The 13,251-nt window shown below is 37.6% G+C and overlaps 2 protein-coding genes across 2 annotated transcripts; one reads left to right on the top strand and one right to left on the bottom strand.

Moving 5' to 3' along the window:
• The first annotated feature begins 1,114 nt into the window (after positions 1 to 1,114).
• On the top strand, positions 1,115 to 5,966 carry LOC131776887 (arrestin domain-containing protein 3-like). Its single transcript, XM_059093091.1, has 6 exons — positions 1,115 to 1,367; positions 2,369 to 2,595; positions 3,495 to 3,702; positions 4,183 to 4,340; positions 5,046 to 5,262; positions 5,785 to 5,966. The coding sequence occupies exons 1-6, from the start codon at positions 1,115 to 1,117 to the stop codon at positions 5,964 to 5,966; spliced, it is 1,245 nt and encodes a 414-aa protein (XP_058949074.1).
• Positions 5,967 to 9,623: 3,657 nt separating this feature from the next.
• LOC131776890 (microtubule-associated proteins 1A/1B light chain 3A) lies at positions 9,624 to 13,081 on the bottom strand. Its single transcript, XM_059093094.2, has 4 exons — positions 12,930 to 13,081; positions 12,718 to 12,773; positions 12,421 to 12,527; positions 9,624 to 10,667 (listed from the first exon to the last, which is right to left on the bottom strand). Exons 1-4 carry the CDS (start codon positions 12,973 to 12,975, stop codon positions 10,505 to 10,507), a joined length of 372 nt encoding a protein of 123 aa, XP_058949077.1. The 5' UTR covers positions 12,976 to 13,081; the 3' UTR covers positions 9,624 to 10,504.
• Positions 13,082 to 13,251: the final 170 nt, after the last annotated feature.

The following is a 13,251-nucleotide window of genomic DNA, read 5'->3' as shown; positions in this document are numbered from 1 at the left end:
TTTTTATTTCCTTTGTCAGTCTCTTAGAGCAAATTTTCCCTTTCTTTCATAACTTGGCGTATTCTTTTTTTTCCCGGAAATTGTAATTTTTATGATTAATTGGTAGTAAGACTTCGTGTCATCCAAACAAATCGGACTCCCGGTGCGCGGTCTCACTCACTGATTACAAAACGCATTGGACACCACTCAGTCCTATCACCATCATAAATTAGCTACCTTTTGTCTAAAGGGGGTAAGTTTCTAAAGAAACTGTGGTGCTGCGTCAGTGAGAGAGTATTACTGGGTAATTTAGTATTATGTACTGGATTGGTAGCGTAAATTAGCCACCGTAAAGAGTTTGTGAGTCGCCGACTCGAACAATAAAATGCTCTCTTTTCAAAGGAAAAAAAATCCTCAGAGCCTCGTATCAAGATCACATCTTTTGAGATATTTCTGGAAAGAAAAGTTTTGATCGAAATAACGCGTCGGTGGATGCCAGTGTGGGTTCATTTTGAGATTTTTATCGTCCCTTGTAGTGTCACGGCAAGAACTGAAAAGTTAAATCTTCGGATCTACATAATTTACTGAATTAGACCGTAAAATGCTCTCTTCAAAAAGCATTTTCCTCTAAGTTTAATGATTCATGATTTAAGATATTTGTGATATTTCTGCGTAGAAAACTTAAAATGATTGTGAGTTCTTTATCGTCTGTCTTTCATAGTGTCAGCGCGAGTACTGAACTGACACATGTTGTAGTGGCTTAAGCCAAAAATAACAATAGGAGAGAACTCAACTGTGTATCGAGTGCGAATGTAGGACAACTTAAGGTACTCTGAAAAAAAAAGGAACAATAATAAAATTGTAAATTGGGTCAAGATCGGAATCACGCATCTCGACAACATTTGTGGTGGCTTTGCCTCCCATGACCTCCCACGCCACAAAAATTGTAACCAACCCCACCCTACCCCACCCCCCTTAGTCATGTGCACATCATTTAAATTTCTCTCTTTCCATTGTACCAGTCATGGGTATTGTGTCCGCATCAATCGGGAGGTCACCGCGCTGAATCTAAGATTTTACAGTAAAGCTGCGATTATCAGATCCATTGAGGCTGAAAAGATCGATCACCAGAACAATGGGTAAAATTGAATACTTCATCGTCGAATTTTATGGAGGCAAGACAACGTTTTACCCCGGTGAGGCACTGAATGGTACTCTACGTGTGAAGGTCAACAAGGAGTTAAAACTGCGAGGCATTCGACTCGAGTTCCATGGCAAAGCACACATTCATTGGTCTGAAACGACAGGATCTGGCGAGCATAGAAGGACAAGACATTACAGTAACAGTGAAACGTACATCAACACTATGGCGACGTTGTTTGGCAAAGGTAAGTTCGGTATTTCCAGCTGTGTGTGCTGCTATCAGGTACATTTAATTTATTTTATATTTTCGTCGCTATTTTCAGACGTAAACAATGGTTTTGAAACCGATTGCTGTTGCTCAGTGGCTTGTTTTTCGTGATATTTAGGGTATTTTCGAAAATGTACGTTATTGCCATCATTATCTATCTATTACTCTGGTACATTTTTACACGAGCAACTGTCTTTGGCAGTTTTCCTGGGGTGTATGAATGAGTTGAAGTTAAACTTTATATTTTATTGTCATTTGCGTTGTGGAAGTTTGGCTGTATTTCTGTGCATTTCATCTCTGCTAACTTTTAGTTGTTTTTAAAAGCAGATTGCAATGAGTTTTTTTTCTTTTTTTTCTTTTTTAAACATAAACGTATTTATTCCGATCCGCCCTGTAATTACCAATGATGTGTTTCATGATTAATAAATTATCAAATGCAGATCGATGGTGTATTTGCATGTCTAAGGTGATCAAAAAAATCATATTCAAAAGTAGTAGAAACTAAAACACGAAAATCATTTTTTACAGGAATTTCCTTGTTGCAAGCATATTTCCTTATGGCTTGCATGACAGTAGGCAACTAAGATGTAGGTTTGCTAAATGTTACAGGCATGATTGACAGGATTTGAGGTCAAGAGTATAAAATATTTGGCAGACCATCAAGTTCTTTCTGCATCAATTTGCATTCCTAGTATTTTGCCAAGACATGTCCCAAAAAATTAAACCACTCAATCTACAATTTTTTTCAACTAGGTTTACTTTGAAAAACAAGACAAACTAGTTAAAATTAGTTTAATATAATGTTGAGTTTGAGTTCACCAAATTCAAGTTTGCTGATAATAAATAACTTTAAAAAATGGGGTCAAATGTAGGGAAAAATCTCTTCTTGTTAAGTTAGCAGGAAGTTTGAGTTAGCCTAGTTCAAGTTAGCAGAGATTTTTTATGGCCTCGATCCTTTTTCTTTGTTTTTATTTACAGGTCCAAATGAGAGTGGTGACGATCCAGTTCTGCAGCCAGGGGAATACTCTTACCCCTTCCAATTTCTCATTCCAAATCAAAATATGCCAACATCAGTTGAAGCAAATCATGGCTATGTCCGATACTGGCTCAAGGGAATTATTGATCGCCCATGGAGATTTGACTTCACAACAAAGGCAGCATTCACCATGATTGAGTTTGTTGACATCAACACATTACCTCTCCTGGTGAGTGCACTAATGTTGTAACGCTCTATAAAACAAAACCTTATGTTGTTGAATCTCTTTTTGTTGGTGCTGTTGTTGTTGAGTGGGTTTACTGTCTGCAGAAATTCCCTTTCCAGCACTATTCACATATGAGTGTAGCAAATGGGCAGTGCTGATTCTGTTTTTTGCATTCCTTTCTTAATTCATGGTTTGCGTAAATAAAAGGAAACAGTTCAAGTCTCTCTCCTACTGTACAAAGTTTCTGGGAAATATTGACATGTCATGAACTGAATGAAAAAAATCCATGGGTCACAAGATGTCAGGAGGCAAATCACACCTCAGACTGATGTAAATATTAACCCTTTTCCATCATGACATATGCATGGCTTTATGTTTTAATTTTTTGTTAGAAAGCAGAGATCCAGGAAAAGAACCAGTTGTTCAGCATATTAATTTACAATGTGCTTTCAAAAATATAAGTGTGACTACAATTATTTTCAATGTCGGAATGCATATGTTTGTGGCAATTGAAATTTTTCCTTTTATATAGGATCATACTGCCTGATTAGTAGGAGTCAACTGATATATTTTCAGCAATAAGCATTTTGGATTATGCTGTAAGAATATTTATTTCATTTTCATTTGGAATTCAAGTGCACTCTTCCTGTAGAGGACAAAAATTTTCATGCTGGTAATTACAGAAAATAAAAATGAATTTTCCAGAAATGCAGAAAGAGTTTTTTTAAAGAAACAGTGGCCCTGGTGATTTAAAGGGTGGATAAAGCTATCTCTTGATCCAATGGTTAGCGCAGGGTTTTTTTTACCATTTATCCACTGGTTGGTGGTTCACCTGTTGGATAGCATTATCCTTCCTTTGAAGAACTGGGTCCTGATTTTTATCCTCCCTTATTCTTTGTTAGCAACCCTGTCAGATGGCTGAAAATCGTGATGTGGGATGCCTGTGTTGTAAGTCTGGTCCTCTCAGTATTACACTCTATACCGACAGGGGTGGGTACTGTCCTGGTGAGTCTATTGGAGTCTCAGCTGTCATCAGTAATAATTCAAATAATGAAATTATTGGTCTGGAGTTCCAACTTATTCAAGCCATCATTTATATTGCCTCATGTGGTAAGTTGACGAATATGAATGTTATTAAACTTTGTGATGTTAGAGGCAGCAACAAACAATGTACTTTTAATGTTCTGTAGATGTCTCTGGTATTCATAGTTATCTGTGGTTAATTGTGGTTTAAAATTAATCCTGTTTTAAAAATATTAAATAATTTTTTTCCCCAGAATTTACACAAACTTAAGTTAGCAGACTAAAAGAATTCAGTTTGCAATCGTTGTTTGGGGAATGTTATTCTTACATATTCATCATAATACCTCTTTGATGGGCTAAGGTTTCATTTAGAATTGCCTTAAATTGACTGATTAGCATACAGTTCATGTCAATGTAAATTTTTGCTTTAGTGAAGTACACCTGTATGCTTGTAGAAGTACATGCAGATGTAGGTAATTCCAGAGATGTGAACCTCCTAAAAACTTCTGTGTGACATAGATACAGGCTGGCAGAGTTCCTAACAATTCATTTTTGTGATGATTATAGGAAAGCAAAGGCATGGTGAGGAAAAGGTTGCAAGCATGTTTCAGGAAGGAGTGAAGCCTGGTGAAGAGTCTCGTTTACCAATGCTGGCATTTACAATTCCATCATTACCACCATCCACATTAAGTTGTCATTGTTTGAGGCTGTCGTATGTCCTGAGGGTAAATTGTTAGTTGCTTTTGTTATTGCTTTGGCTTAATAACTGAATTTTGATGCAGCAGGAGACTTTTTTGTTGTTTACCTGGCTTCATCTAAAGAGAAGGGAAAGGGGGAGGGGGGAGGGGGTTTGAAGAAGTTGAGAAAGTTATACATAGCTAAACCCTTGACTGTGTCTCAGCTTTCCATGACTTTCATAAATTCTCCCAACCTCCAAGTGTTCACATGAGGCCATGTACTGACTCCCAAAAGTATTTGGCGCCAGTCATCATAAAACACATCCTTTGCTATATCTTGTGTACTTGTTAAGATTTTGTTTGTTTGTTTTTTTTTCTAGGCAAATAAAACTGAAATGCTTTTTCTAACTTCAGAGCAAAAAAAGGATTTTTGAAATTTTAACTAGATTTTTTGTGTTAACAGTAACCTTAAACTGAAGGTTGGATTATTTTGCATTGAATATTTTGTACAGGGGTAGACCAGGATGTTTTAAGAACATTGGCATGGGAAGCCATACCATTGTAATGGTTTGCTTCCCCCCTATTAGCATTTAATTTGTCCCTCCTCCTCCATTGGCATTTAACAAAATTCTCCTCCCCCATTGGCAATTAATTTGTCAGTTTGTAGCAAAGAGTAGGAGAGTAGCAAAAGGGGGGGGGGGGTCCTGATCTTTTTTCATTTGTCAGTTTCAGATATCTTTATTTCTTCAACAGCTGAAAGTCAGAGTGAAGGGTGCCTTCAATTCAAATGTGAATATCCCAATCACTCTTGGTTCTGTGCCATACAGACCACCCATGCCACCACAGTATCCCCCACCTGCCGCACCTAATTTTGTTGGTCCACCACAACCCTTGGCAGGCTTTAGTGGTATGGCAGGTTACCCTGAGGCTTCTCAGCTTGGTGAAGGCTCACAGCCTTATCCAAATATAGGTGAGTGATAAGTCTAGGTAATGTGGAATTTATTAGTTTCTTTCGAGTTTTAAAGCTGAAGGTGCATGGTGGAAACGATTTCTCTACTTATATATCTTAATTCAGTCAATAAGCATCAACAGTTCTGTGGAAGAGGACTTGGTATAGTACTGGAGGAGTTTCCATAAATCATGAAATTATGAAAACCACATACTGACCATAATTTCTTAGTTTATTTTACACTTGCTTAAAATTTCTAAAATGCTGAGGCTGCTCTTGTCACAAAGCCTTTGGTATTTACTGTTTTCTGAACTGTTCTCTGTCTGTTGTTTAACCTTTTTCAGTAACCTATTGTGCCGTGTGGGTGAGGGAATGTGTTGGGGAGGGAATCCCTTCTCTTCCTCCCTGGAAGAAGAGAGGGAACCTTGGGAACGAGGTTGGGGTCACTCAGGAATTAGACCCTAACTAAGTACTGATGTGAGCTGACAGTTTGGGAGACGTTGTTTCGCTTAACGCTCTTTCTTCGTTTTGTCTCCCTTGTAGCTCCTCCATCTTATGCAGAATCTGTCAGAGGAGGAACGTCGATAAATGACGATGGTGACTCTGGGAAGGCTCTGGGTAACAATACGTTCACACCGATGTACCCGTTTGTTTATAACTATCAGTTCCCTTCTGCTCCGCCGGCGCCATTTCCTCAAGATCCTGCAACTAAATCGACATTTTAGGACATCATTGTTTTTTTGTTTTTGTTTTTTTCCTGCGTGAAATCTGCGATTTTAGAGGGGAAGTTTGAGATGTCCTGTAAATACAGTATGTTTCTCTAGGTATTTAGTTAACGATATTTTAAATCAGTTACATAAGGACAGTTCCTGTTTTTGTGGAAAATACATGTTTCCTAGAAAGTCATCATAAGCAAAAGAAGCAGACAATACTCTACGAAGGGACTCGATCGCTCTGACGAAGGGCTATCGTTCGAAACGTTAGCCTTTAAACTCTTTACTGTGGCTAATTTACGTTTTCAACTCAGTTAACACTAAATTACTCGTTCATTTTTACGCGCATACGTTGTATATACAGAACTCATAGAAATCTGACCTTTAGAATTTGAAATGATGAACGAGTCAACGGAACGTCGTTCGAAATTATTATTGCCGAATTTTATTCTTAAATCTCGTAATCTTTTCTTAAATGGGAAAAAAAGTATTTATCTTAACCTATTTTAAGAAAAGTAATTTTCTGGTGTTTTAAATACCACACATTGCTTTCACGAGCATAGAATGCAGTTCGTTAATGTATTGCACAAACTATTGCGTACTTAGTATCGAGGTCAGGTGTTGCTATGTGAGAACTAGGACCTGCTTTGTGGAAATCCTTAAGAAAGAATAAATTTTGTGTCTGACCAAGCGGTCCGAAATCTCTGTGTACGAGTGGTAGAGCAGCTGAGCGCGGAATCCGACGCTCTGTGGCTCAGATGTAGAGCATCTGAGCGCGGAATCCGACGCTCTGTGGCTCAGATGTAGAGCATCTGAGCGCGGAATCCGACGCTCTGTGGCTCAGATGTAGAGCACCTGAGCGCGGAATCCGAAGGTCTGAGCTTCGATTTCTCATCAAGAATTTTTTTTCTTTGTTACAAGTCGATGAAACCTCTCTCAGGTATCTAACTCTTCCTTTTTTTTCTTCTCAACGAATTATTGTTATAGGCCAATGAAAAAGGGTTAAGTTTCTAAAAAAGCTGTGGTGCTGCGTCGGTGGGAGAGTATAACAGGGTAATTTAGTGTTATTAGCCGAGTTGAAAGCGTAAATTGGCCACCGTAAAGAGTTTAAAGGCTGACGTTTCGAGCGCTAGCCCTTCGTCAGAGCGATTAGCGAAGGGCTAACGCTCGAAACATCAGCTTTAAACTCTTTACGGTGGCCAATTTACGTTTTCAACTCAGTTGATAACACTAGATTACCCGACGTTGCCCGTGCGTCTGTCACATGATAGCGGAGCTCGCAGAGCGTAGCCCCATAATTATACAAAATGGTAGTAGTAACCCATCAAGCCGAAAAAATTTGGACTTACGACCGTACGACCGACCGTACAAGGTGCTACTTTTAACATGCGTGGTCAACTGAACCACGGGCACGCCAACGCCACGGCTTTGTCCAGTAGTGCAGTGGTCAGTGCATTGGGCTCCGAGTCGGACGACCCGGGTTTTAGTCCTGGCCGGGGCAAGGCGTTGTGCCCTTGGGACGTGCGGGAAAAAAAATGCGAACTCCGCTTTAAGGCTTGGCTAAATCTATATAGTACATCATCAGTAAAGACCAATCGCCGTGCTGATGTCATTCGCTTCACTGTCTTCGTTACATTGTCTCGGCCATATGCCACCGGAAATGTCAGCATTAGATTTCACCTTCCAAGAATCTATTTTAAAAGGTTTCCACTCAACAAAAACTCGATATTCCTAAACTGCACGAATTAAACGCTGCTCAAAATGCAAGCTTGAGGATGATGTAAGAGGGAAAAGTAAATTACAGTTTTAGTCTCTTTTTTTTGTCTTCTGCAAATGAAGTTCTTGAAACCGTGATAAGTTCTTTTCCCCTGGTATGTCGAGGAAAGAGGAGAAGACCCCGGCGAAGAGGTTGGGAACGAAGGGTTGTTTCCTGACAGTAGATCTTGAGAATGCGCGTTGTTGTGAAAGTAACAAGATAATTTGGTTTTGTCAACTGAGTTGATAATTTTTGCCCTTCGTCAGGACGAACGAGATTTATCAACACGCCTTGTCCAACGTCATCATAGGCTCCCACATACTCTCGGTCAGTGGCCAGCAGAAGATATTATTAATCTCTGTAGGGCAATTACGGACTGAACCAAGTCAGAGTAGTTAAAATTTCACCACTTACACTAAACCAAGCCATTGTATATGATAAGTACATTTTTGATCATCCCAAAAACAGTGTGCATATGGGGCCGCATGTTTCTTTACACGAGGCGCAAATCTGGGAGCTCAGGGGGTAGAACTTAAGCAGTCAAGTATCCTGAAAATTTCCATGTCGTTTGAGAGTTCTCATTAAATCATTTAGTCTTAGGAGGTGAGCTACAGCAATCAAACTTTAGTCGCTGACATGGTCCGTGTGTAGACTGGCGGCATGTGTCCTTTTCACAGCTTGCCCCAAATAGACTTGAACCCTCTGTGAGTGGTCTGTTGACTAATCAAAGCTAGATTTTCTGCAATTGTCGTTAGTTGATAGGTTTCAAAGATTGTTCTCTCCAGCATGGGAGAGGAGAAAGAGAACTGAATGCACCAACAACTTAAATTTATATCAACGATTTTAATGTGAACCGTATAAGAATTTGGGATACCGATACGATTCAGTTCGTTGACAAATTTGATTGAGGTAGTAATTGGAATGTTTAGCTGAAAGCGATTGCCAATATGGCTAGGTTTACAAGAAAAGCATTTGCTGAAATGCGGCCCGCAACCTAGATGGATTGCAGAAGGGAATTCTTCGCGCGTAAGTAATCTCACTCCTACCCTATCTTTGGTATTTTACCGACCGATAGACGGCCGATGCTCCAAAAGTCAACCAAAACAAAAGACAATTACTAGACTACCACCGTCTAACAATCAACCACAGTATATACCCCGCCAATTCCGCGCGCGCTGATTAGCTAGTTCGGAAATAATAAGCAAGTATCAGTATCTATCAAACAGAGGGATTGCGTTGAAGGCGCACTCTGATTGCCTACTCAAACTCCTAATGTCCTACTTCGAGCAACTTGCATGAGATTTGCGCCCAAAAATATTGTATTTAAAATTATCTTTTGGTGCTGTATTACCTCACTGTTTTAATAAATGCTTCAACAACTATTCACCATAATGTAGGTGGTTAGCGGTAGATATTTACCTCGCCGCTTCAACGCTTGGTTAATATCCATCGCTAACCACCTCCACTTCGGTGAATAGTTGTTAACTCCTGGTTGAATAGCTGTTAACTATCCATCTCCAAGAGCAAAAAATTACGCGTCAAGAGTATAATTTCCGACTATTTCCCAGTAAATCGACAGACATCGACTAGTCTAATTTTTTGGATTTAGTGTGATATATACTAAAACAATTTCTTGATCTGAGTGTCGGTGAAAGTGATGGATGTTTAACTCGTCACTTCACGGCTCAGTAAGTATCCACCATTACTCTCCTCCACTATGGTGACTAACAATTAATAATTAGTCCTAGTTTCATCTCACTCTCCCAATACAAAATTTCAAGGCACTAAAGAAAGCAATAAAAAAGTAACTTCATTATTAACTTGATTTCATTATTTAAAAAGAAATTACAGTGACATCAAAGTTTGTTCATATTATGTTCAAAACGTTTGGAGAACATTTTCACACAGCAATATCAAATTGATTACACTTTATTTTCATTCCAGACAAGTGCTACATTTACAATTTTAGTCAGCTCCAGTGGGGAAACAAGACCTCAAACATATACCTGGAACATTAAAACTTATTGCATAACACCCACAGTACCCACTTAAATTTAATTGCTTATTGAGTTAAACACCATCACAAGTGTGCACCCATGTTACCTAAAATTAATACCTATATAATTAAACAAACTTGTTTTGAGATATATTTGTCCAAATTGGTACATACATGTAGATGGTGTTGGATAACAAAGCACGTACTTAGAATTGAGTTTGTGGAATATTATATTGGTTACAAGAAAAAAAGTTTTGGTGACAACATCTGATCTTAAAAACACACAAACAAAGGAAGACAACAGAGCTTAAAAGTTTACATACAAATTACCACTAACAGTAACTTGTAATCAATTAAGCAATTATATTGTCATTTAAATTCCCATTTTACCCACTCCTCTCATCTTGGCATTTCTCACATCAATTTATATTTAAAGAAACAATAGAATATGAGACCATTTACCTCTCTTCAAATCTGTTACCTATCCTTTACCTTCAGTAACAAAAAAAAGTGCAAGTTTACCATTAATTTAAAATTTAACTTCCAGTAATTTTACCTGTGGCTCAACCAAAAACTTCCTGTTAATTCCTTTTTAAGGTAAAGGCAAGCAATAGATATATTAAAACGCCTCTTTGCACCAGGTATGATATGTCAGCTTCACAGTTCAATGCCTGTCTAAATACAATTCTACAGTAAATAAGTATATACATTCACTCACCCTAATCTACCCTTTACAAATATGTCACGTACATGTCTGAGTTGCATTTACAAACTGTTTTGGTTTGCAAACTAAACAACTTAAGAACCAAAGGTCTCTTGCGAAGCATAAACCATGTAAATAAATCCGTCTTCATCTTTTTCATCCTTGTAAACCTCTCCAACTGTTATTGATATGCTGACTAGATTTTTCTCATTTATAAGAAGGAAAAATGCTTGGGTTGGACTCAGCTGGAGCCTTTTCCTAAACAAGAAATATTAAAAAATATCTCAGACAATCAATCATCTTATTGGTCTCAAACAAGTTAATACACAATCACATTGTTTCTCGAGTAGAACTCTCAGCTTTCAAGTAACTTAAATATTATCTTAAGGTGACTTAAACAACTGCTTTCATAATTTTTTTTCTCACTAGGAATTGAAATTGTGCAAAAGTTATTTTTGTGTAGTCTGATTTGACACCTGCATAATTTGCTTAATTGTCCACTTCAAATTGTCATGCCTCAGTAAGTTTTCAATTAAATTGAGTAAAGACCAAATTTTGCTGGAATGAAAATTTCATAACCTTTCCACTGATATATAATTTATGGTGGTTTTGCTTCAAATTGTGCATTAACATTTTTTTGTTGTGAAGGACACCACCAAGGTCTACTGTATTCATAAGTTTGTTAAATCAATTGATAGCAGTTTCAATGGATGAGGGCTATTTGTGCTTTCAAAAGTTTTAAAATTACTGCTCCATTACAGTCAAAGCTGTATGGAGTAGTGACTGCTTAATACAGGTTCCACATAGGAGTATTATAAAAAATAAAAAAACATAATATTATACTATGAATGACCACTTAATAAACAAAAACACATTCAAAACATTATTGTAGACTGCTTAATAAAGGTCACTGCTTAATTCCAAGCTGCTTAATTCAAATTAGACTTTAATTAATACATGCTGTTGTTGCTATGGATTCATGAACCATTGGTGATATGTGCAGATGATATTTAGCTCAGTCAGTGGTCTAGTGTTTAACAGAATTTTGTTGCACTAGTCGAGCAATCTTATGAATAATTGCACCCCAGAGGCCAAAAGAAAAAACCCCAACAAACCAACAAGTTTACTGTTAACTGGTAAAAACCAAATTCAACATTTCAAAGTTTATAGAGCCCTATTTCCTGAGGTATCTAGGTTAAATCCAATGATTTTGGATTAATTCACTTCGGAAAACTAAATCTCAAAAATTCAGCTTTCGATGGGGATTACACCTGATTCCCATTAAAGACTTCACTTTTTCTGCCATACATCAAATTGAAGTTTATCTGTGAAGATCAGTTTGTCACTTGTTATCTCTTCCACAGGTCAAATTATTATTTATCTCATAAGTAACTTCAATTGTGTGCAAGGATGACCTCAACCAGGAGCCTATCAATGGGAGTTTCTATTCTCCTCTGATTCCTTGAGTCAACCCTGTCCTGAGCAGATTCAGTTTCAGAACAGCTTTTTCCCACAAAAGAACATATTTCTGTTGAGTGACTGACTGCAAATTGAAAAACTAATGTCTCTGCTCAATGCATGTGTGCGGACAATTGACAAAAAACAACAGGATTGCCAAAGTTCTGTTTTGATTGGGTCATAGAACTCGAAAATTCACCTGAAATTCGCCTTTCTATTAATAGATCTACCACGGAGAGGGTTGAGTCCATGGCTTAGCTTTGGAGATAGAGGCTACTGTTGATGAGCTCCTGCTGCAACTAGCTCACCATTTCATTTCAAATTTACCATCAATATAAAAGAGGTATTCTGAAAGACATTATAAATAACTGCAAGCGGTATTTCAATTCACAACCGTTGAGAGAACAAGCTTTCATTTGTTTTAAGTCCAAAGGTTGCTACGCGGTAAAAGATATATCTTCCGAAAAATTAAACGAATCAGTTGATACAGTTTCCCAGAAGACTGTAAGCAACTGTTTTGAACCGGAGTTGTTTATCTAAATACCTATCTCACCTTATGATGCTTGACAAGCTGCTCATGGTGAGATCTGCGGGAACTAAGTATTTAATTTTATCGAGGACTGGCAAATTTTTCTCTGTTTTTAATCTTTCCACAATAACCTAAACGAAAAACGAAACGTATTGAAATATTTTGAATAAAAATATTGATAACATGTTATAAATGGGTATAAAACATGATTGATATAAGTCTCAGTAAGTCATGATGTATCATGAATAAATTTTAAGAACATGATTTTGACAATAGCCGAAATAAAAAACATGGAGGGATGCGACGAATATTAACTCTTACCGGCACTTTGTCGGGGTATTGCCGAACGATGGATTCTGAATCCCTTTTCCTTGCCGCTGAGGTTTTCGGTAAAATGCACAAAAGATATCATTTACAAATTACCGCGATAGGACAGAGGAAAAAGGCAAAACAGTAATAATTTTAGTATATATGATGACGAGTTAATGGCGGTTTGTCGATTCCCCGTAAAAATTCCAAATTGTGATACTTACAGAAGCTTTTCCTCTGTTTAAAAGGTTTACTCGTTTGTCCATTCATTGTTTACAGCCGTTCAAATGTACCCTGGCTACAATAAAAGAACGTAAAATGGCGAAAACTAACAAATCGAAATTCCGGGTCTGGTTTGTTATGTTTTGCTTTTCCAATCGAGTTGATTGCGTCATAAAAAAGATGGCGGCGGAAGCATTTACTTGTCCTATTGGGATAGGTGAGTGATAACTTTTTTATTTATGTGCTGAAAGGGGAGGAAAAACTTTGATTTCGATTTTTAGGTAGAATTATAAAATAATTATTTAATTTATTGATATTTATAAG

Source organism: Pocillopora verrucosa, chromosome 3 (genome assembly GCF_036669915.1).
Source record: "Pocillopora verrucosa isolate sample1 chromosome 3, ASM3666991v2, whole genome shotgun sequence".
Classification (NCBI taxonomy): Eukaryota; Metazoa; Cnidaria; class Anthozoa; order Scleractinia; family Pocilloporidae; genus Pocillopora; species Pocillopora verrucosa.
The sequence above is the reverse complement of the archived record's forward strand: the minus strand, read 5'-3'. Positions and strand labels throughout refer to the sequence as shown.